General features: G+C 39.7%; 2 protein-coding genes across 9 annotated transcripts in view; one reads left to right on the top strand and one right to left on the bottom strand.

Moving 5' to 3' along the window:
• The window catches only part of DNAI3 (dynein axonemal intermediate chain 3), a 43,488-nt gene extending 40,211 nt beyond the window's left edge, over positions 1-3,277 (bottom strand). The window contains exons 1-2 of the mRNA XM_054038453.1: positions 2,404-3,277; positions 140-181 (exon numbers count right to left, since the gene is read on the bottom strand). Of these exons, the coding sequence (XP_053894428.1) occupies positions 140-181; positions 2,404-2,521 (160 nt within the window). The 5' untranslated portion in view covers positions 2,522-3,277. The remainder of the gene's footprint in view (positions 1-139; positions 182-2,403) is intronic.
• The window catches only part of MCOLN3 (mucolipin TRP cation channel 3), an 83,176-nt gene that overhangs the window by 43,078 nt on the left and 17,178 nt on the right, over positions 1-22,920 (top strand). For 3 of the 8 annotated variants that reach the window (XM_054038456.1, XM_054038455.1, XM_054038457.1), the window contains exons 5-7: positions 9,474-9,629; positions 17,846-18,075; positions 19,812-19,979. In XM_054038456.1, the coding sequence (XP_053894431.1) occupies positions 17,848-18,075; positions 19,812-19,979 (396 nt within the window). In that variant the 5' untranslated portion in view covers positions 9,474-9,629; positions 17,846-17,847. Of the gene's footprint in view, positions 1-9,473; positions 9,630-14,223; positions 14,410-14,599; positions 14,664-17,845; positions 18,076-19,811; positions 19,980-22,920 lie in introns of those variants that run through there. The other 5 variants (XM_054038459.1, XM_054038460.1, XM_054038461.1 and 2 more) reach the window with 5 other exon arrangements.

Genomic DNA, 22,920 nt, shown 5'->3' on the forward strand with positions numbered 1-22,920 from the left:
CTTTCATCATTTCTAATTCTTTCTCACCCATTTTTCTTCATCTTTCCTTATTCTTCTACATTATTAACCTCAGTGATTATGGGTGCTGTAAAATATTCTAAAATTGTTACTGTAAATCCTGATCAATAATGGAACTTACCTATGCTAGCCATAGATATGTCCTCTTCCTCATCTTTTTTACCTGAAATACAATAACATGATGTTAAGTTGGCATTTAAAAAATTCTAATACATTAGTTATCCTTGTACAATCTTTAATTTGATAACATACACATGTGGCAACACATTCTTTATAATGTATAAAATCTAACCTGTGAAGAGGCAGCACAATACACTTTCTATTCAACTTAGATTTTATGAAAGAAACTACCGAATCCTATTCGAATGAGTGTCTGAATGTGTTTTAAGGAGGCATTGGTATTTCTTTGGATTTTGAGAGAAATATAAAATTCATGTTTATTGTGAACAGGTGCTCAAGACACCAAAGAGGAAATCTCCCACCTTGTGGCACAAATGCAGTCACAGCACTCTACCTGATAGCATCCCCTGGGTAACTTGCCACCCAGAAATGGTCATGACTGAATAGGATGGTAAATGGCCGGGTCCGCTAAACACTTTGATCAGAAGAACTGGCTGGTATTCAGAGGAACAGATGTTGCATCTTTCTAAAGAGTGGTGGAGTGGGTACGGAGCTGCCGGAGTCATTGTGCATCCCTACAATGGGTCAGGACAGGAAGGGATTAATGGTCTGGCGTTCAGTCTGCTCTGCTGCGTAGCACTCACTAGACATAGTGATTGGGAGGGTGTGACAGGGTGTGCATACCCCGCACTAGGCAAGAAAGGGTTAACGCCACATTATGGGTGGCCGAAGTCCTGCCCCCCAGACCATGATGGGCATGCTCCAACTGCTGCCTCAGTATAAAAGGGAGCAGCCCAGCTCATTCTAGGCTGACCGCCGAGGAGAGAGGACACTTGGTAGAGGCTCTTGCGCAAGAGCCGCTTCAGCACTTGACTGCGGGAACCAGAACTCCCAAGGACCAGACCAGAGACCTGTAGACACAGCTATGTTGACAGAATAGTGCTTCTGCTGGTATAGCTAATGTCGTTTGGGGAGTGGTGTTCCTACTCCAGTTGGAAAACCCCTTTCTGTTGGTGTGTGCTGTGTCTACATCGGGGGCTAGGCCAGCATATGCTGATGTAGCTGTGCAGGCATAGGCTCTGAGGTGTAGACATAGCCCCAGGCAGATGGCCAGAAGAAGGACTGGGGAATAGCTTTATTTAGTGTTACTTTGTGAGTTTTGTGTTTGAATAACAAGTGAAGCCCTGAGAAAAAGGCCCGGATCCAGACTCTGACTGTGGTTTCAGTCCTTCCTGGGCTGGGGACAGAGGCCTCCAGTCTACACTCATGAACTGACCCTGGTCCACACCTAGCCTGGGGTGCTGACCTGTTGTTGATAGTATTGATAATGTTTTAACTGAAGAGGTTTTTATTGATACCATTCACTAAGGTGTGTTTCCTTTCTGGTTTCTGCTGTAGTCAGCTGGCCCTCTCCAGGTGTGACTCCAGCCCAGCTCCCCTTAGGGCAGTGCAGCAGCACACAGAGTCCAATTTTGACACTCATCTTGATAGCACATTGTGACCTCTTGGGTGAATGTGCCTACACCACTGAAGAAACTCTTTCCTTACAATATACAGAAGAACCTCACTAACCTGCACTTTGCTAACTCTCGCTCCCCACTTCTCAGCTGAGATATAAGACCAGAGCACTCCAGTAAAATTACATATTATTACAGTGAGACTTCATAATATTTTTAAAAAATGATAGTACATTGATGATGCTCACTATTAAATATTAAACACTGAACATTTTCTGCACAGTGGCACCTGAGATACCTCAGTATTTTCCTGTACTTAAACCTCAGTCTTCATTGTAAAGCAATAATAATCAATCATACTTAGCTCTCATAAGCTTTTTATTGGTTGATCTCAAAATGCATTACAAGGAGATAAGCATCAATATCCCAACATTATAGTTGGAGAAACTGAGTCACAGAGCAGTAATGTTACATGCCCAAGGTCACCCATCAGCCCAGTGGCAGAGCTGGGAATAGAAAAAAGGTCTCCTAAGTCCCAGTCCAATGCTCTATCCACTAGGCTACATAGAAATCTAAACTATGTTTCTCTAAATGAATATAGTCAATTGTGTGATGTAATGTCCATGGTGCATGTGTTTTGCTAATTCACAAAGTTGTAATAATTCATAACAAGTCTCCCAGTCATTGGTGCAAATTAGTGAGTTTTAATGTACTTAGTATATTTGTAACATTTTAGCCCAAGCAATGTACGTAGCTGCCATGTAAATCTAGGCAACATCTTTCTTTACAACTGTAGTATCATACATACCAAGCTGTTTTCGCTTGCCTTTGGCTGATCCTTTAGCTTTGGTTTCTCCTTTAAGTTTCTTTACTGAGCCTTTGGCACTTAGTGCAGAGGTCTTGCTGGATTTTGCACTTTCTAACATTTTTCAGATTTCTGTCTGGAAAGATGATATATATAGCATTAATATATTGTAATCAAAGGGTCAAGTTTGCCACTGGCCAAAATGAGAAGTTTGGCCAAGGCTTACATTTATACAGCTTATCACTAAAGTATTTTTCATCCATGTCTAAAGGAACTGTCTAAATGTTTATGCCCCAAACTTACTGTACTTTTGACAATGCATCTTATAGTTGGAAAATGCTGTTGCTTCTGTTTTAGGGCATGTCTACATAGCACAGCAATGTGCGCTAGAGGTGTGTGCTTTTTAAAGCACACCAGTATGCTGTGCACTATCTGGCAGTAAAAATTCCATAGTACGTTAACGTAGGGTGGTCACTAGGGAACTTTTAATGTGTGCCAGCAGTGTCTATATGGGCTAGTTGGCGTGCAATGCAGTACAGTTTAGAAATTACATCCTCTCACGCACACTGCTGTGCCATGTAGACAAGCCCTTCGTAGACTAGTTATAATATTGATTGTTCCCGGGCTGAATAATTTAAAAGGTAAATAACATAGTGAAAGTAGGTTTCACGCACAAACAAAGCTGTGTACTTTTGCTACAGTCTTCATGGAACATGTGGAGTACCACAGGTGTAATTATTTGTCCCAGTGTTTTTAAACATAGACAGGAGCATTTGTCAGAAGTAATGTACAGAGGATTACCAAAGAGATATTTATCTGTATTTTTATTCTAACTAGAATTTGTTGGTGCTACTATCTCAACACAGCTCAAAATGAATAAAACTGTGCTACCTACAGTTTTCAGTGTCTCACTCCTTCCTCTCACCTAAACTTCTCGAAGACAGGTAACTCCCATCTTTGGAGGATTCCAGTTCCACAGGAGCAAATTCCAGTACAGTGAAGATAATATCATAGAAGATACAATGACCAGTTAAATGATATGCCATTCCCTGACCACAGTTTTCTTTATCACAGGGGAAAATTAGGGATTTGTAGATAGTTCAGTCAAGACTGTCGGACTGCTTCCACAAGACTCACTGACTCAAGCAAACCATGCTGGTTTTGCTGTTCATCATTTTTTTCCTCATTGTCAATTAACAGTCCATAGCATTTCAATTGCTGGACATTACCAGCACTATTTTTCTTCAGCCTAGCCTGGGACCTCAACCTAAAATATCCACAAATCACACATGAGGCTGAATATGTGAAAAAGCTGTAGGCCCAGATTCTGTTCTCATTCCCACCACTGTAAATCCAGAATAACTGACCACTTGTCTCAATTGACTTTTTAGTTTGACACCATTAAGGGCAAACTTGAACAACTGTACAATTAGTTACAACATACAGTCACATACATTTCTTCTTTGACTTCATTATTCTCTACACACATCTGGAGGCTCAACCAGTGGCCGTCGGGCTTATTTCATTCTCCGTCTTCCCTCCCACTTCTCCCTCACAAAGGAGGGGAGAGGGTTTAGGAAAGAAGTATAGAGGCTCTTTTTTTCTGCTTCAGAGTGGTCACCACAGTCATAATACATAAAAGAATCACAAGAAAACAGCTTTCTGCTTCTGCCTTCTTTTCCATTGAAATAGTCCAACTGAGCTTTTTGCATGTATAATGAAAATTATTATTATATTAAAAAACAATTAGAATAGCAGAGATCACAGGTTGTAATAAGGGTCTATTCTGCCTGACATAAATATAGTATCCTACTAGCAGTATGGGCCAGGGAAGACAAGACAAAACAAAACAAAAAACCCATGAAACACAGTTGCAGCACCATCATGTGGAAAACATACACATAGCATCCAATTAACTAGCAGTTTTTACAACCAGATTGGTCCAGGCTTTCTTAGGTCAGATATTATTAGTGAACAACCAGAAGATTTAAGCATAAGTAATGAAGGCTAGAGTGGCAGTTGCATTGTGCCACAGGTCTCTCTAATGTGGGCATATAAACTCCCCAGGGGAAAAATTTAAAAAAGGTATTTTAAGAAGCCTAAAATGGTTTGTACTAGGACTGTCAAGTGATTAAAAAAATTAATTGTGATTAATTACACTGTTAAACAATAATAGAATACCATTTATTTAAATATTTGTGGATGTTTTTCACATTTTCAAATATATTGATTTCAATTATAACACAATACAAAGTGTACAGTGCTCACTTTATATTTATTTTTATTACAAATATTTGTACTGTAAAAAACAAAAGAAATAGTCTTTTTTCAATTCACCTAATACAAGTATTGTAGTGCAATCTCTTTATCATGAAAGTTGAACTTACAAATGTAGAATTTATATACAAAAAATAACTGCATTCAAAAATAAAACAATGTAAAACTTTAGCGCCTACAAGTCCACTCAGTCCTATTTCTTGTTCAGCCAATCGCTCAGACAAACAAGTTTGTTTACATTTGCAGGAGATAATCTGCCCGCTTCTTGTTTACAATGTCACCTGAAAGTGAGAAAAAGTGTTTGCATGATATTGTTGTAGCCAGCATCGTAAGATATTTACATGCTAGATGCACTAAAGATTCATATGTCCCTTCATGCTTCAACCAACATTTCAGAGGACATGTGTCCATGCTCATGATGGGTTCTGCTTGATAACAATCCAAAGCAGTGTGGACAGACGAATGGTCATTTTCATCATTTGAGTCAAATGCCACCAGCAGAACGTTGATTTTCTTTATTGGTGGTTCGGGTTCTGTAGTTTCCGCATCAGAGTGTTGCTCTTTTAAGACCTCTGAAGGCATGCTCCACACCTCATCCCCCTCAGATTTTGGATGGCACTTCAGATTCTTAAACCTTGGGTCAAGTGCTGTAGCTATCTTTAGAAATCTCACATTGGTACCTTCTTTGCGTTTGTCAAATCTGCAGTGAAAGTGTTCTTAAAATGAACATGTGCTGAGTCATCATCCGAGACTTCTATAACGTGAAATATATGGTAGAATGCGGGTAAAATAGAGCCGGAGACATACAATTCTCCCCCAAGGAGTTCAATCACAAATTTAATTAACGCATTATATTTTTAATGAGCATCATCAGCATGGAAGCATGTCATCTGGAATGGTGGCTGACACCTGAAGGGGCATACAAATGTTTAGCATCTCTGGCACGTAAATACCTTGCCGTGCCAGACACAAAAGTCCAATGCGAATGCCTGTTCTCACTTTATGGTCACATTGTAAATAAGAAGTAGGCAGCATTAGCTCCCATAAATGTAAACAAACTTATTTGTCTTAGCGATTGGCTGAACGATAAGTAGGAGTGAGTGGACTTGTAGGCTCTAAAGTTTTGCATTGTTTTGTTTTTGAGTGCAGTTATGTAACAAAATAAATCTACGTTTGTAAGTTGCACTTTCATGATAGAGATTGCACTACAGTACTTGTATGAGGTGAACTGAAAAATACTGTTTCTTTTATCATTTTTACAGTGCAAATATTTGTAATAAAAATAATATAAAGTGATCAGTGTACACTTTGTATTCTGTGTTAATTGAAATCAATATATTTGAAAATGTAGAAAAATATCCAAAAATATTTAATAAATGTCAATTGGTATTTTGTTGTTTAACAGTGCGATTAAAACTGCGATTAATCACGATTAATTTTTTAAATTGTGATTAATATTTTTAGTTAATCACATTAATTAACTGCGATTAATCAACAGCCCTAGTTCGTACATTAAAAGAAATAAGTCTAGATGTGTGTGTTTGTAATTTAAACTAAAAGTTAGGATGATCCTTTAATTATTTTCCCCCCCACACTGAGAAACTTGGTGCTTCTCTTTTTTATGCCACTACTCTTAAATCATTTTAGAAGGAATAAGAAATCAAATACCATATTCTCCTCTGCACAGCCAGAACATGTAAAATTTTAATTTGGAGGCAGCTGCTAGCAAAGAGAAGTAGAACTGGTCATCTATTATTCTAGATTTGGGGCCTAATCCAGCTGCCACTGAAATCAATATATATTTTGTCATTGACTTCAATGGGAGTCAGGTCAGGCTTCACTGTAATTATTATTTTTTTTTTTTACAGTATTTGGGATTCCCCCCCCCCCCCACACACCATTTTCTGTTTCACCATTAACAAACTAGAAAACTATAATCTAGAAATAATCTATTTTTCCTCTTTTATCAGAGCATGGGAATGATAGGTGATGGGCAGCACCTGCATTTAAGAAATTGTTAATCATGACTGATTAGTGCAAATATGGTCCCCTTGCTTAAATCCACTCATGAGTTGTATAAATATAAACCACCTACTTTTACCATTGGTCATAACCGCACTCGCACAAGATGGGTTAATGTTCCAGAACTCTGAAACCACTGCAGTTCTGGAGCTGCCATTTTATGAGAATTAACAAAGACTTACAATTGAATCACATTCTGAGAAGAAACATATTTACTGATTTTACATGGAATGACTCTAAAGTGAAGGATTCAAGATTTTACCATATGTTTACTCAATCTTAATTTGATATCATGAAACTTGTCCATAATAATTTCTACTGAAGATTGCTAATGTATAACTAAACTCACTTTCCAACTCCTTTCCTAGAAATATATTTATGTTGTGCATAAAATGTACTCATTGATTCTTGCCTATCTATATTCTTGAACTCAGGCTTTGCATTGAGTAGTGTGCTTATCTTACAGTTCTGAGACACATTTTAACCTCTGTGTTTTGAAAAATGTGTTGGGACTGTCTAATTAGAATGATTGCATGCTGCTCCAAAAGACAAGAAGAAAGGTAATCTATCTTTATGGGCATATTATGATAAAGATTTGGCTAAAAAGATAGAGAAAATGTTGTCAAAACCTCCAAGCACAGCCCTACAAAAAAAATCCTACATGGCACACCATAAAGGAAGGCACAAGATTGACAAATGCAAGTATACAGATCAATTTTCTTACACACAGAAAGTCACTACTGATCCATACCGTTGTAAATTTAAAACAACTGTTGCCCACTAGCACTGTCTGTGGTCCTGATCCCACAAAGGGATCCTGTCGCTGCTCTAACTTGAGCCAGAAGCTTGAAGCCCCTGGATGAAAGAGAGAATGTTTTCCAACACAAACAAAGCAGACAGTAATTCTGAAAATTAATTGGAGGGCAAGATGAACCATTTGAATATTTAGTACAGTCACATTCCCTTACCTCACCACTTCCTTATTCAGTATTGAAATAAATCCAGATTGGAAATTTTGATTTGTTTCTAGTGAGTAATCAAAACCATAAATCACATGAATAGAGGAAACACTGAAATATCTGAGATTAATCACGACTTATTTTAAGAAAGCAACTTACAAAGCATAATAATGTATAAGACATCCCTACGTTCCATTCTTTTGCTTGACTTTAAAGCTACTGTGCTGAGAACAAGAGTTCACAAACAAATCTCTTTAAAATAAATTTTAAAAAAATCTCTCCAGTTTACTTAATTCTTCCCCCTTTATCCTCTGTACAACTGAGAGGTCATACAGACAAGTGAGGGGTTGGCAGGAAGATTGTGGGGGTGGGTGGGAGTGTGAAATGTAACGGAGTTGAGTGATGGGGATCAAATCTGGAACCCACAGAGGCCGCTTAGGTACCAGCTGGGAGACAGATGGACATACATTTATTACAATATAGTTAGAAAAAAATCTAATTAGCCTTCCTTTATAATCTCAAAAACAATACATCCGTTCTGACTCAATATTTGTCATTCTCTAGGCACACATTTGTCTGTAGTTAGGACACTCTTAGGGCCTGATCTTTTTCCTACTGAACTCAACAGCAAAACTTCTATAGATTTCACTGGAAACAGAACCAGGCCCCTACCATTTACATCTATGCAAAGTGGATGTAAAATGCTACCATTTTGATTTGGCAACATATTACTCAGAGGTATGTAGCTGTACAAAGTGCAATGCAGTGGAGAATCAAGGCCTTAACCTTTATGAGCCCCCTGTGGGTAGCTGACATGAATCAAAGTCTCTAAAATATTATAACATTCACTTTAGTATTATGCTAGGGTCTCCTGTTGATCCTTAGTGTATAAGCTAAAGCAAACATTTTCAGGACTTGCCTCTACTTTGGACATCTCCATATTTGGTTTCCTAAGTTTAGATACAGTAGTGTCTTAGATAAAAAACTAAAAAAGCAAGGCACCCAAACTTAGAGGACACTTTTGAAAATCTGGCCCTCAGTGTCTTGCCTCAGCTCACAAAGTTGTGCCAGAGACAGACTAAAAACTAAGAATGAGATCTCCTGATTCTCATTCCTGAACAGTAGCCACTAGACTTAGAAAAATGTAGCACAAATCATAATAGGTACTATCAACCTTGCCAAGTATCTATTCTGCCAAGTTAAGTACAACTTCCACTATTACTTGAATAACATTTTGTTAGTCACTTTTTGTTAAGCACTGACAGTATGGTCAACAATGTATAAAACACAGAAAAAGGAGTGTCTCCTGCCCAGGGGAGCTTACAATCCAAATAAGAATCTTGCTCTGTGAATTTTTCAGAAGAGGCCAGGAGTTTAATGTCAAGCAGAAATGTTTTGTCCATGTTCGGTTCCTATCCTCACAGAGAGCTCTCTCTGAGTTCTTATACTGCATAAGAGTAGGACTCCATTACATGTATTTCTCTATAAATATCCAAATGCAATATTTTCATAGTCATGTTCATTAACTAAATACCTGAACACTAAACTTGAAAAATAACAGCAGAGTGTACAAAACATCTATACAAAGAATAGTTATTGAAAACATAATATAATATACAAACCCCAGTATTAAATAAACCAGATATTTTATCTGTGGGCTGTTTATGTCAACAGATACATGTAATTTACTATCTAAAATCTTTCAGAAACTATGAGGAGTCCATTTTCAGCACAAATTGTCAGAACAAGATCATATATTAACTGGTAATGTCCAAGCAGACATCGTCTGACAACTTTGTGTTTGATATTTTACAGATTAATTGGCATCATGGAACCGATGTGCAGTCCTGAACCTTAGACTCTCAGAAGAAAAATGAAGATCAGAATGTTCTCCGAATTGTTTAATGGACCAAAAAAATTAGAGTTATGAAACAAATCCACAAAGTTGCTGGGTGCCACAGAAAGAAAAAGGTGATTAGTTATGAGCAATGCAAGGGATCCTGTCTAAACTGAGAAGGAAGAATGATTAATTAGTGGCCTAATTGAACCACTTAAGGTCATGTTTGTGTATATTACTAATTTAAAACTGATTTATTACAATTTAAAAAAACAGAATCATCAAATATACTTCTACAGAACAAAACAGTACCAGCAAAGTATCAAAAACATACTTTGTTATTTTGTTGTCTGTGTCACCAGATCTAAATTAAAGGAACACTGGCAACTTAAAAAGCACACTTCTGTCTGGGGGGGAGAGAAAGCTACAATTGTTAACAGTAACAGCTAAGAATGATCAAATCTGTACAGAAGCCCTTGTGTTGTTTATTTTGATTAACTTGATGTAACCTGCCTTACACAGTTTTTGATATGCCTCCAAATATATGAACTGACAATGTATAACTGCATTACAGAAGTTGTTTGGAATGAAACTAGAATTTTTGGCAATTGAGGCCCTGATCCAAGCAAGCATCTGAGCATGTGAGTAGTTCCACAGCAGTCAAACATATACTTAAATGCTTTCCTGAATCAGGGCCTCACTAGGTGCTCGATGGGCTTTGTCACCTGAGAGGACGTAGGGAGGTAGTTAGAGACTGAGGAACGTGAGTTAGATGTTTCTGCTAAAATTATCAGCAATGTAAAAATGTTGACATTTAAAATGTCATATTTAGGTCTCAGTCATCTCACTGGGAAGCGGGATCAGTGTACACATCTCTGAGATATGGTTTCTGGGTGTCTATAGTCTCAGGAAGACTGCAATGCATCAGCTTACATCTGATTAACATTTTCAAGCTTTTCTTTGCAACCACGGGGACTAGAAACATAATATTTTTAAAATAAAATCTTTAGATTCTAGAGCACAATCCTGCAGCACAGTGTGGATTCCAAGGTAAATTCCAGAGAATACAAGGAATTCTGACTACAGGTTTCAGCATGCCATGCTCCGTTTTGATCATATTTTCAGCCACCTTGTAGGTACTGTCTTTGCTAAGGCTACAGACCATGGCATGCAATACTCCATTTTATCCTGAGCAGAGATGCTCATGGAAATCTACAGGTCCCTGCATGTTCATCTTGAGAAGTGTGGACAGTGCATTTTTGCCTTAAGTGGAGTCTGCAATGCACACAGGCCATCTCCCTGCCTACACTGCAATTTTTCAAAAAGAAAATGAGGGTGATCTGTACAACAGGCCTATGTTATAAATTCTATAGTGTCCAAGTGGAGGCTAGGTCTGGGTCCCAAGGTCAGGACCATTTTCACATTGTGGTGGTTGTTGCTAGAAACCACCAAAATGAGATTAAATCACAGGTTCAAAATATCGCCCAAAGCAAGCTTCCTAATACCACCTTTTCCTTTCTTCTCTTTATCCTGATGTTTCTTTTCCACCCCCTTTTAACAGTGTTTATGTTTTTCCTTAGGCCATATTTTATCATTCATTTTAGATGCTAATTAAAATCTCTCTCTCCCCATCTCTCTCAAAGATGTTTTCTTTGCTGATTTGGCCTTTCTTCCTCTGTCTCCTTTTTGGCTTCACTGCTTTCTCTTGCCATCCCAATCACTCCTCACCATTTCTAAGCCCCTTGCTCCCCTACCCCTCCCCTTTCTCCCACGCCCTGCTGGGGCTGCGTGCTGCATACCGGGGTGGTGAGTGTTTTGGTGGGCGAGCGGCTGAGAGTGGGGTGTCTCTCACTGAGTGGGGATGGGGGTCACCCTGCCCCTGTGATTACCCCTCTGTGCTCCCAGATGGTCACCCTGAGCTCGGCTGCTACCTCCACGCCCAGAACCCCCGTCTGCCCCCAGCCCCCGTTACCTGCCTGCAGGCTCAGGGGTCCGCTCTGGGGTCTGTGCTCCACGCTGCAGGCGTCGTTAGGATGCTTCAGTTGCTAGGGCCGAGAGACAAGCGGGACTGACAATACTATCAGGCAATACGCGCCTTCGAGTTCAACCCGCCCCCTGCCAGGGAAGCCCCGATTGGCTGAGAGAGACGAGTTCTGTTCTAAAAGCGATACCGAGAATACTACAATTCCCAGCATGCTATGCGCTGCCATTCTCGTAGCCACTGGTGTGAGACAGCGAGCAGTGCATGCTGGGGATTGCGGTCTCTTCACTGGGGAGGATGAAGAAAGGGTCTGTTCTGGGCGCATTGTGGGCTCCTCTGGCTATTCAGTGCAGCAAAGGAGAGGCCTGCGTGGGGTATAGGCACCTGGCTGCGAGGAGAAGGATGGTTATCAGATCCCTGCAATCTGTGTTTAAGGTGAAGGCAGGGGGAACGGACCTGCTGCCCCAAAGCTTATCCATAGAGAGGGAGACACTTCACACACACCCCAAAAAAAATTAACCACAAGCTGCTGCTGGAAGACCTTTGTTTTTGTGCTAGCTTTTCCGACATAGCCTCTACAACTGTGTCAAGATTCCCCCTCGGTTGCTAAAGCTGCCCCTCTCCCCCCAAAGCAGCTCATGTCCCAGTTCCATTGCCCCCCTTCCAGGCCCTGAAATTGAAAGTCCCCCGTGTTTGGGGGTTCTCCTTGATTTGGGGTCATTTTAAGGCTGTTGTGAGTCTCTCCAGATAGGGATGGGAATTTAGCTGCTTTGGTGAGATAGTTTGTTTTGCTTTTGTTTGTAAATCTCCCTCCTTCAGTGCTGGTCTTACATATTTTTAAGAGAAGCATGAGAATCATTTAGATTGAGTTACTTGATTGTAAGCTCTTTGGGACTAAGGTTCATCTTTTTGTTCTGTGTACAGCATCTCGCTCAATGGGGCCCTTGATTGAGCCTTCTAGATGTTACTGCAATACAGTAATAATGACCACCTAGGGGACAGGAGTGCCATTTTCTTCTGTTCCTTTCCACACAACCAGGAGGGTCCTAATCTCTCTTAAGTCTGCTGATACTGCCTCTGACTTTCCCAGTTGTCCCCCCCGTAATTATAAAGGAAAAGTTTTCTTGCCACTACGGAGCCTGCCGCAGGTTGGGTAAGGGGGCAGCAGGTAGATCAGTACTATTCCCACGTTCTTAGGGCAGTTTCTCTCTTTCTTGAAACTACCCTCACCGTAGGCAGCTGTACCAAAGTGATCTTTTGTATCCTAGTTCGGGAGTGACTGATCCTCGGGAAAGAGGCTTATTGTCTCTTTGAAGTCTAGCTAATAACTTTAATAGGTTAATTAGATTTGATGTTTATGATGAGTGCCTGTGCAGAGCTATAGTCAATAGAAGTCATTCAGCATAGCTCAACCCTCCCCCGCCCCACGCAGACTGCTCTTCGTAATTATGATTTTGTTACTGGAGGATGAAGATTTTATTAAAAGATCCAGATGAAACTAATTACAGCATAGTGTATTCTTTCTTCCAAACCAGGAACACGAGGGGGGGAGAAATCCAGTCACACACACAACTAGTATTACAGTACATACATAATATTCCAAAACATCTTGTGTAACGGTCTGTGACATTACATTCCAAGAAACTATATATATATATATATATATATATATATATATATATATATATATATATATATACACACATACATACACACACACACACATTATATATATATATATATATATATATATATATATATATATTCCAAGAAACAGTATAAGAAGTTCAGCGCTTCTTATAAGATTTTTCTTCCAACAATTTCAAAGCACTTTACAAACATTAGAAAATAATCCTCACCATACCTCTGTGAGATAGACCAGGATTATTAGTCCCATTTTCAGATGAGGAAACTAGAACACAGAGAGGGCAAGTGACTTATCCAAAGTCAAACAGGAAGTTAGTGGCAACATCAACGAAACAACCCACATATCCTGTGTTTTAACCCCTTCTACTACAGCATGAAAAATGATATAATTACTATAGTAAACATTATTCTTTGTGCAAAGCATATTTAAGGTAACACTTCAGTTCAGATTTGGCCCCAAATTTAAGTTGTATACAAACAAGCTAAATCAATAGAAACATTCAATTTTATTGAATAATATCCAATTCCAATGCAAATTTTATACAAATAAACATTTCCCTGCAGTGTTTGCACCCCCACACATTAGCTTACTGAGACTCTGAAAAGGAAACGGATGATAAACAAAAATGACAATGACTTCACTCATTCTGAGTGTCTAGGCTGAACGACATGCAAAAGTAAACATTATAATAGTGACGAGTAAAACAGGTGTTTATTTAGAATCTTCCCTGTTGATTACCTACATGCTATTGGTATTGCAAGTACCGATATAGGTTTGTTTTCAGCGTATGATTTTTATGTCTGCATAGCGTTTTGGGACCAGAGCAAGAAGAGAAAGAAGGATTAAAATAGGTTCCTACTCTTCTAAAGTGACAGATAAGGAAGAGGACTGTAAGGGCTGCAGCAACTTGATCTGTGGCTCGGCTCATCACACAGTAGTTTTTAGGACTATTATTTGCAGGTTGGGGGATCTGGTATGATGTAGATGAAGAGAGGGAAAATACCGAAGCGAGGAGGACTCGGACCTCAATGAAATTCAGTCTGCCAGTGGGAGGAGGCTGCTGGAGGAGCTGAGCGGCTGTCACGTGCCGCTAGTGCTACTGCAGTATCAGTTAATCCCGGAGATGAGGTTCTGGGCTCTGCTGCTGTTAGACGCCAACGCTTCCTCGCTTCACTTGTCCCCTTCGGCCACAGGCCAGGAAAGGTGCGTATGCGGCTATGAAACCAACTCCCCACTGACGCCTTCTCACCAGAGCAATTTGCACCTTCCCAGCTGGCTGCTGTAGGTACGTGGGTTGACGCGCACGGGCTATTGGCATCAGGTGTCCTTGCACTTTGCAGAGATGCTAACAAGATCGCCCTGTTTAGTTTGCCGAGGGGCAGGTTATATAAATAATGTGTCAGGGCTACTGTTAAATAAGTAAATATATCAGTTTCTGTAGGTGGTGCTGCCCTGGGGAAAATAGCTAAGCGGCCATGGAGGAGAAAGGCACACGAGCAGACTGCGAAATGCAGTTTTTCTATTGTTATCCTCCAAAAGGTCAGTTTGTGCGCAGTCCCCCTTTGATATCTCACTTCCCAGGAGGTTGGGGAAAACTCTGCAGTGAAAGGCTCTGTGAAGCTACCTTTAGGGTGTAGAGATGGGGAACAATTTCCTTCCTTCATTTATCCATGACATTGTATAGTCTCTTTAGAGTGCCAGGCTGCCACATTTTGAGTGAAGCTTTGGGAAACATGAGTTAACTTTTGAAATGTTTTAACTATTTTAAACATGGATACCAAAGTGAGTAATTCCTTAAAATTACCTACAAATAGATCAGACTTGATATGCTTCTTCTTTTTTTTTTTTTTTTTTGCTTTAAGGAAAGGTTCTAGCTAACTAAGGAAAGCTGTTTCTATGGTAATAGTGTTGGTGCTGTTGAAACTGTGCCTAAAAACCCTACAATATTTCCTAAATGTTACTTTCCTTACAACTTTTCATGGCTATAACGCTTTTTTTAACCTGTAGGTTTTTTCAGTGTGTTGGCACTTTCAGTCCTCTATTGTAAGGCTACCTTGTTGGTGACTTGGAATAAAAATACTTGGCAGAGATCATCCTAGATGATAGGACTATGGACTTTGCTCTTAAAAGTTTTCAAGTACAAAGAATGAAAGTTTGTTACTATTTAAATACCCTAATACTTCATTAAAAAGAAACTGAAGTTGAGTTAACCCTATACAAAGAGATCCAAAGCTATGCCAGAGTTTTAATTCTAATTGCTTCTTGTGTCTCTGGGCATTGTAGTACTGACTAGCTAGTCCTGCTCTCTCTACCAATGTATCATTCTCATTGAAGTCAATGGCACTATGTGTGGAATACTTGATTTTTCAGACCTTATGTAAGATCTGCCCCCTGCTTGAAGACCCATGTAGCATTATCAAGAGAATTTCAGGCCCCAGTATGTATTCCCCTAACTATTATAGAATCCTTCCCAGGACTTTGGATGTGGTGGTTATGAGATGGAAGCCTGCAACATGTTCTTAAAACATCAACAATAAAATGACCTGTATTGCTGGAAGCAGACCTGTAACGTGTGTGTGTTGAGAACTATTCCCACTCTGAGTCCTCATGGAGCCTTGAATATAACCAAGGGTGAATAAAAGTTACTCTTCTAGCCATGCTTCCTCCCCCCACCCCCTATAATTGGTTTATGACCTCCAAAATCATAAGTGGAGTTCTTAAAGTAACTTCCTTTACTACTTATGATAGTGTGGAGATGGAGAGACTCTGGCAGTGCTTGTTTATGAAGGTATGATTGTTTGATCTAAAATGTGTGTGGTGTCAATGCAATAAGCTTGTTGAGTGTCGGTACCACTGCTGGTTTGCCTGCAAGTTAATAGAGTGAAAATATTTGTTAGTAATTGAGTATGGCCTACTCTGTTCTAAAAATGTCTGTGGGGGAGAGGAGATATATATATTTTAATTGGCCACAGAAACCGAAAATCCTGTATGACAAGGAGGACATACTGCCTTTAAGCCAAGACGAGTAAGATTTAAGAAATGTCAAATCCGAAGAAGTGGGCTGTAGTCCGCGAAAGCTTATGCTCTAATAAATTTGTTAGTCTCTAAGGTGCCACAAGTACTCCTGTTCTTTTTGCGGATACAGACTAACACGGCTGCTACTCTGAAAACAAATTTTGTTAAAGGACATTGGAATCCATCATGTACACTAAAACCTGCAGCAATAAGAGTCCTCAAAACGGGAAATTATAATGAGCAGTTTTAAATATACCTTTATTGTCGGTCCTAGTAATAATTTTCAACGTTAAGAAACTATGATTTTCAGGCCTCTTTAAGTACTCTCATACTCTCTGGAGAATTAATACCATGCAGACCCTTGTATACAGCTGAGTACAATGACTTCGTGCAACAACTGAAGGAGAAATGAATTTTTAATGACTTACAGTTGGATATTGGATATAAATTGTGAATGAAGGAGAATTTTCTAGCACATGTAGCTTTAAAACTTTATTTGTCTATTTAAAATGTCTTTCCAGTATATTCAAAACTCAGATAAGAACAGGGGAAGCAAATCTAATTTCACAATTTAATGGAAACAAAATTCTGTCCTTTTGTTGACCTATTTAGAACAAAAATGTTTTTGAGTGTAGCCTTACAAGCTCTTCACTTTGACTCCAAAATACCACAGTAAGAAGCTCTTGTGCTGAAGAATGTAATAAAGAATTTAATCTGTTCAATTCTTCTCTTCTCTCTAACATTTGCTTGATGCTCTTTACCATCTTTGGCTGCAGTCTTAGCAAGCTTAACAGAAAAAAGTCCTGTCACTGCATTTATGCTAGGTCCTATTATAGTACTGTCCACTCCAACCATTCAGAAATCATGAGTCAGGCCCTGCAAAATCATGAGATTAAAAACCTCACTAACCCCTCTGCAACTTTGGGTCCTCCTTATTTGCTTTCTTTTTGATGAGCCATTAATATGCACATAATCAATGCTCTCAAGATTTTCTCTGCAACCATAAAGGCTAGACACTTTTTTAAGAACAAACAACTCTTTAAAAATGTAATCTGACTCAGGATCTGGGGCTCTAGAACACTAAATGTCAGACTCAAGATAAAACCATGAAAGTTGAAAATACAGTAGCAGTATCTTACTTTTGGACCAGTTGCTGCCTCTAAGTTATCTGTATTGTGTGAAAAGGAGAATTGACATTTGAAAATGCTATAGGTCATTTAAACTTGAAAGAATTAGTCCTGGCCTTTGGCCTGGTTCTACTTTTTAGACAGCAGGCTTGGAGATGTAGGGGTAGATAACAAGTACCCTTAAAAGCTGATGACATACTACAAATGTCCTTCTGATTGATTTTCCCTCTGTCTAAAACTTATCTCATATTTGTGGTTTTGGTGAGGGAAGAATAGAGCTTTTTGGCAATCAATTCAGTAATCCAAAGGGACAAAAATGTCACTTGTAAATCATGGTCCTAATATTTTAATCTCCAAATTCAATGGCTTCTCAAAACTTTGTTAATTGAGCCTAGGTATTGCTGTAGTTCTAAAGAATACATACGATATATGTCTTGCTATTTGTGCAATGTAGAGTGCAAATATCTTTAACCTGCTTGTAATCAGTAGACTAAAATCTTAAGTATTGTGTGTAATAAAAGTGATCTGCTGTTTACTGTATTTTTCCAATTGACTTACACAATGGCTTTTTTCTTCCAGAAATGGAAAATGCTGAAGTGGTTGTAAGCAGCTGCAGTTCTCCTGATGATGATGATCTTTACAGCTACAAACGACACCCATCTGTTTCACGAGAGCTGCTTTTGGAAGACCAACTTAGAAGGAAACTTAAATTTTTTTTCATGAACCCCTGTGAGAAATTTTGGGCCCGGGGCAGAAAACCTTGGAAACTTGGGATTCAACTTCTAAAAATAGTGATGGTTACCATCCAGGTGAGTTACTTCAGGAGCTGGGGCTTTTTTTTCACTCTATGGATACAAGATAGGAGGAAGGCAACTGATAAATATTCTACTTGCTATGGCACAACATAACAGTATCAACTCAGGCTTCTCTTGATAAGCAACTTTGGAAGCCTTGGCAATATGGTAGACGTTGCGTGGTATGTTCACTGTGAATTTTGAATGAGGTATGCAAACGTACATACAAACACACATTTAGGTAGAGTTTAAGTACTCTCTCAATCTTTTCCTTCTCATCCAGCTTTAAAGTTTAGTTTGCTAGACCAAACATTTGTTGTTTGACTAAAATGTCATTATCTGACTCTCTCTCCTTTTGTTGTGGAGAAGGCTTATGCGCTAATTCCTCCCCTATCTTAGTCTTCAACCAAAGATCTTCCATAATTTCTGCTTCTAGAGTGCAGAACCTAGTGACTTTCTGCTGTGAAAGCAAGAGTGTGGAGGACAATGGTCCCACAGGCTGCAAGAGTGAATTCCAGGAATCTTGGTTTCCTTGATGAAAACCTGGTGGGCTCTGTGTGCATATATGCTCTACTTTGTATTTTTTTGATATTACTTTTACTGCTATGTGTTACACGGATTGTCTTCCTCTTGTAGTAGCTAGAAATTGGGCATGGGAGGACCCAAATTGGAAGTAAACTAATGTTGAGCCACTGTTTCCAGGGGAAACATGCCCATACATGATAAAGAGTTCAAGTTATTCATCTTCTCACTAGTGTGTTTACATGTGTAGCCCTAGGGTGATCAATTGAGATGATGTACTCTTAAATGCCAGAATTACTGGTAATCTAGTTATCCTCATGTAGAAATTTCTTCCAGGGAACATCAAGGCTGCAAAATCCTCCTTTAGCCCAGTGACTGTTTTATTTCCTGGAAGTCTCTTCTCTATTAATTGGCAGTAAAACCACTAAAGGGAATTCTGGGCTCCTGTTAAGTCTATATAAAACTCTTCTACAAGTCTCTCTCCTTCCCCAGGGTAATACTTGTCAACAGGATCTTGTGCTAGCTAATCAAAACCTTTTAATGAACAGTTAATTCACTTCTAATATCTCTTTAAAAGCTGCTTTGGGTAATTGCAGAATGCTGTGCTAATGCCGCTTTTATCTGAGTGCAAGAGGTTAAACAACTACATTTCCTCTTCTACATCATCCCAGGGTGACGACTTTTTTTTTTTTTTTTTCTTCCCTTGAAAGAAAGCTCAATTTGGTTATACCTTGTAGCTGATTCTGAGTTGAGTCGCTCTGGTATTGCATGCTTTCCAAAATAACCTCAGACTATGACTGTCAAAACATGTGTAGTGACTCATTTGTAGCTTGGATAGGAGACGGGATGGCCCTTTTCTCCCACCCCCTTTATTTAATAAAAAAAAAAAAGAGCTGTTAGACCGGCCTCTATCTGGATGGGAAATGACTTTTTCCAAACACAGGAGGCGGTTGTACCTACACTGAAGGAATGATCTTCTAGGCTATGCATTCTTTAGAGAGGAGTTTAAATTTCCAACATGTCTTCCCCTCCCCCCATCCCCCCAAAATAAACAAACAAACAAAAAACAGCTGGCAGTGTGAGCTCCATTTCTAGTAATAGTCTAATCCAGCCATGGCTGTCCAGAGGAGGTTTCTGTGAAGAAGAGGGAGGGTAGTTTTACTGTAAGCCTTTGCAGTTCCAAAGGAAAATTGGCTTTTAAACATTTTTTCTTTTTTTCTCCCCCCCAGTTAGTAGTTTTTGGGTTAAGCAATCAAATGGTGGTTGCCTTCAAGGAGGAGAACACTGTGGCATTCAAGCACCTCTTCTTGAAAGGATATACAGAGAGAATGGATGATACCTATGCTGTATACACACAAACAGATGTCTATGACCAGATCTTCTTTGCAATAAACCAGGTAAAAGTTTCCATTGCAATATGTCTAATACATAAAAAGGCGTAGGAAAGAACCTGTAAATGTAACTTAAATCAAGTAATCTCACAAAACTGCAAAATATCTAAAGCTGGTGTCTCAGAAAAAGTGAGACTGAAATAAAACTGGTCTCTTTAGAAAGAAATTGAGCTAAAAGCTGGAAGAATTTCCCGTTTCCCAACTTCTTTGGGAGTGTTGGAAAGGGAGAATTGACAGGAGAGAACGCTGACGTTTTCTAAATTAAGAGGGCAGAGTATCAGTGAACAGAGACTTGTACTCTTAACTGTGGAGTCATTAACATAACTTAAGTATCTAGTAATTTTACAAAGTCAAATAGTAGTAGACTTTTTTTAAATAGTCTGTCATGTCTCTGCGTTATTGCCAAATCTTGAGCTCTTTATGAACAATGATATAGGATTGGTCAGATTGATATTCTACGAATGTAAAGTCATAACTGGAGTGTGCCACTTTAGAATTGTATGGTAGATTATGTCCTATATAGTAGTAGTGCTACTGTCCTTCGTTGTAAATTCAACTAAATCCATTAGTCTATAGCTGGTGTTAAGATGACCTGGTCTCCCAGCTGACTCTTTCTTCAAGTTAGGGAATGATTTCATGCTGAAGTTGAATTAAAATGTGTATGAAGGAGGAGACTTCCTCAATTTAAAACTAGTATCTCCTCACTATTTAAGGAGACAAAAGTTGAATTTCATGACTAGTCTCTGGCTTGCTGGGCAAAGTATGAGTACTGGGGGAAGTGGTAAACTCAGTCTGGGGGAAAGGAGTTTGTCATTCAGCTGCAGCCCATCTGGATGAATGTTGTCTCATTCTTTAGGGAGTCTTATCTAGCCATCTACAAAGCAAACATGTGGGGATATATCTAGGAGAGAATCTGAATTTTGGTAGCAGGTCTCTAAGATTTTTGGGGATGAATAAAAGATGATGGGGAGGGATTCAAATCATTCTTCCTCTGTGGAGACTAGAGGAAAAGCAATTGGTTTTTGTTTTTTAATTGGAGTAGTGAGCTGGGGAAGAGAGCGGCTATGTTCTCCAATCACTGGAGATAACTCTGTGGCTCTACTTCTTACTGGCTGAGAGCCTCCACTTGTTTTTCCAATACAAGCAAATAGACCTATCGCTTCTCTAACAGAGTTGATAACTTACATTTGACTATAGTGCTTTTTCATCATATTTAAATGCTACAAGGAATGCTTGTCACTAAACAATTTCTTTTGGTACAGTTGCCCTTTGGGACAACTAGATAGAATGGTCCACACTTTGAAACAGGAGGTTCCCCTTATCACATTCAAATGTGTTTGCATTTTGGCACCCAGAAGTGAATTATGGGCCCCGATACGTGTACCTGTCTCTCTAAATACCTCACCTTGGTGGTGCTAAATGGGGATATAGCAACACAAATACTCTGAATTGCACCTGCAATTCATTTTAAAGGTGAAAATTATGCCTGTAAAACACTCAGGCTGGGTCTCTCACCATCTCAAAAGTGAACTACCCCAAAAGGGGAGTGGGGGAAGAAAACGGGGTATTGGTCACAGTGTCTGTCTGCTCTGAAGTTTCAGTGTTGTGGATTTAATTTATATTTGACCATGCTCTCCAAAAGCAAATATTACAGTAAATATCTTTTTTTGCCTTGGTCTTCTGGTTCTTAATTATGTAGTAATACGTACCTCACCCCAATTCTGTTTATCCCTGTGATATATAGATATCCCTGATATCTGTAACTTACCTGGGCCAGCCATTTCTGTAGGTCTAAAGAAGAATACATAATCCAGTTCCTACACTGGATGATCAAACATGATCAGGCTTTTCAATATGAACCAATATTAAAGCTTCCTGAGAGCTTGATGTTTTAGAGGCTTATGGCTAAAAGTGTAGAATACATGGCAGTGACAGGAGGCGGATCAGGATTACCCAGTGCAAGGTTTTTCTGTGTCCACACTTAAAGACACTTGGGTGTGGTGGTGCTCTGCATCACCATGCTTATCTTTTAGATTCTTAGAAAAATCACTGGGATTCATAAAGCCTGGGTTAGGCACCTGGGGTCCCCATGCAATGAATGGAGGGTGATAGGTGTCTCAGAACGGGATTCACAAAAAGCCAGTGTGCCAGGAGGCTCCTTGCCTAAAATAGCCAATGAGAGGTGCCAAGCTGAGGGGTGCGCTGAGCCCTGCCCCTCTCTTGGCAATAGGTGCCAAAATCTGGGCTGCAGGGAGATGCCTCCATCTGCTTGGGATTTTCAGCTGCAAACCATCTCTTGGTGTTAGGTGCCTGTGCTGTTTTGGCAAAGGGGTGGGGGGCTAGTAGAGGAGAAGGAACAGGACCAGCTGCCTCCGCTTTTAGTCCAGTGATTAGGGTACTCATCCGAGATGTGGGAGACTTAGTTAAAGCCCCCACTCCACTTAAAGGGGGGAGAGGATTTGAGCAGGGATGTGTCACCTCAGGTGACTGCTCTAAACACTGAACTATGGATATTCTGATGTGGGACTTTTCCACTCTGGATAAACTAAAAAGTCAGCGGAGCAGGAGAATTAGACCCAGGTCTCCCACTTCTTAGGTGAGTGCTCTGACCACCAGGCTGCGCAGTCATATATATTCTCTCTCTCTCTCTTCCCCCCTCCCCCCCTGCTTCCTTCCTTCTCCTCCCACCAATGATTCTGTCATTTATGTATCCAAACCAGTGGTCTCCAAACTTTTTCAGCACAAGATCACTTTTTGAATTTACGTGCAACCCAGGATCTGCCTCCAAAGAAAACACAGAAATAACAGTAATCACACAAACCAAAACACCCCAAGGCCCAGGCCAAGGCCATGCCCCTGCCCCGCTCACACCATCCCCACTCACTTTCACTGGGTTGGGACAGGGGTTTGGGTTGTGGGAGGGGGTGCAGGCTATGGGCTGGGGCCA

The sequence above is a fragment of the Malaclemys terrapin genome, chromosome 8 (genome assembly GCF_027887155.1).
Source record: "Malaclemys terrapin pileata isolate rMalTer1 chromosome 8, rMalTer1.hap1, whole genome shotgun sequence".
NCBI lineage: Eukaryota > Metazoa > Chordata > Testudines > Emydidae > Malaclemys > Malaclemys terrapin.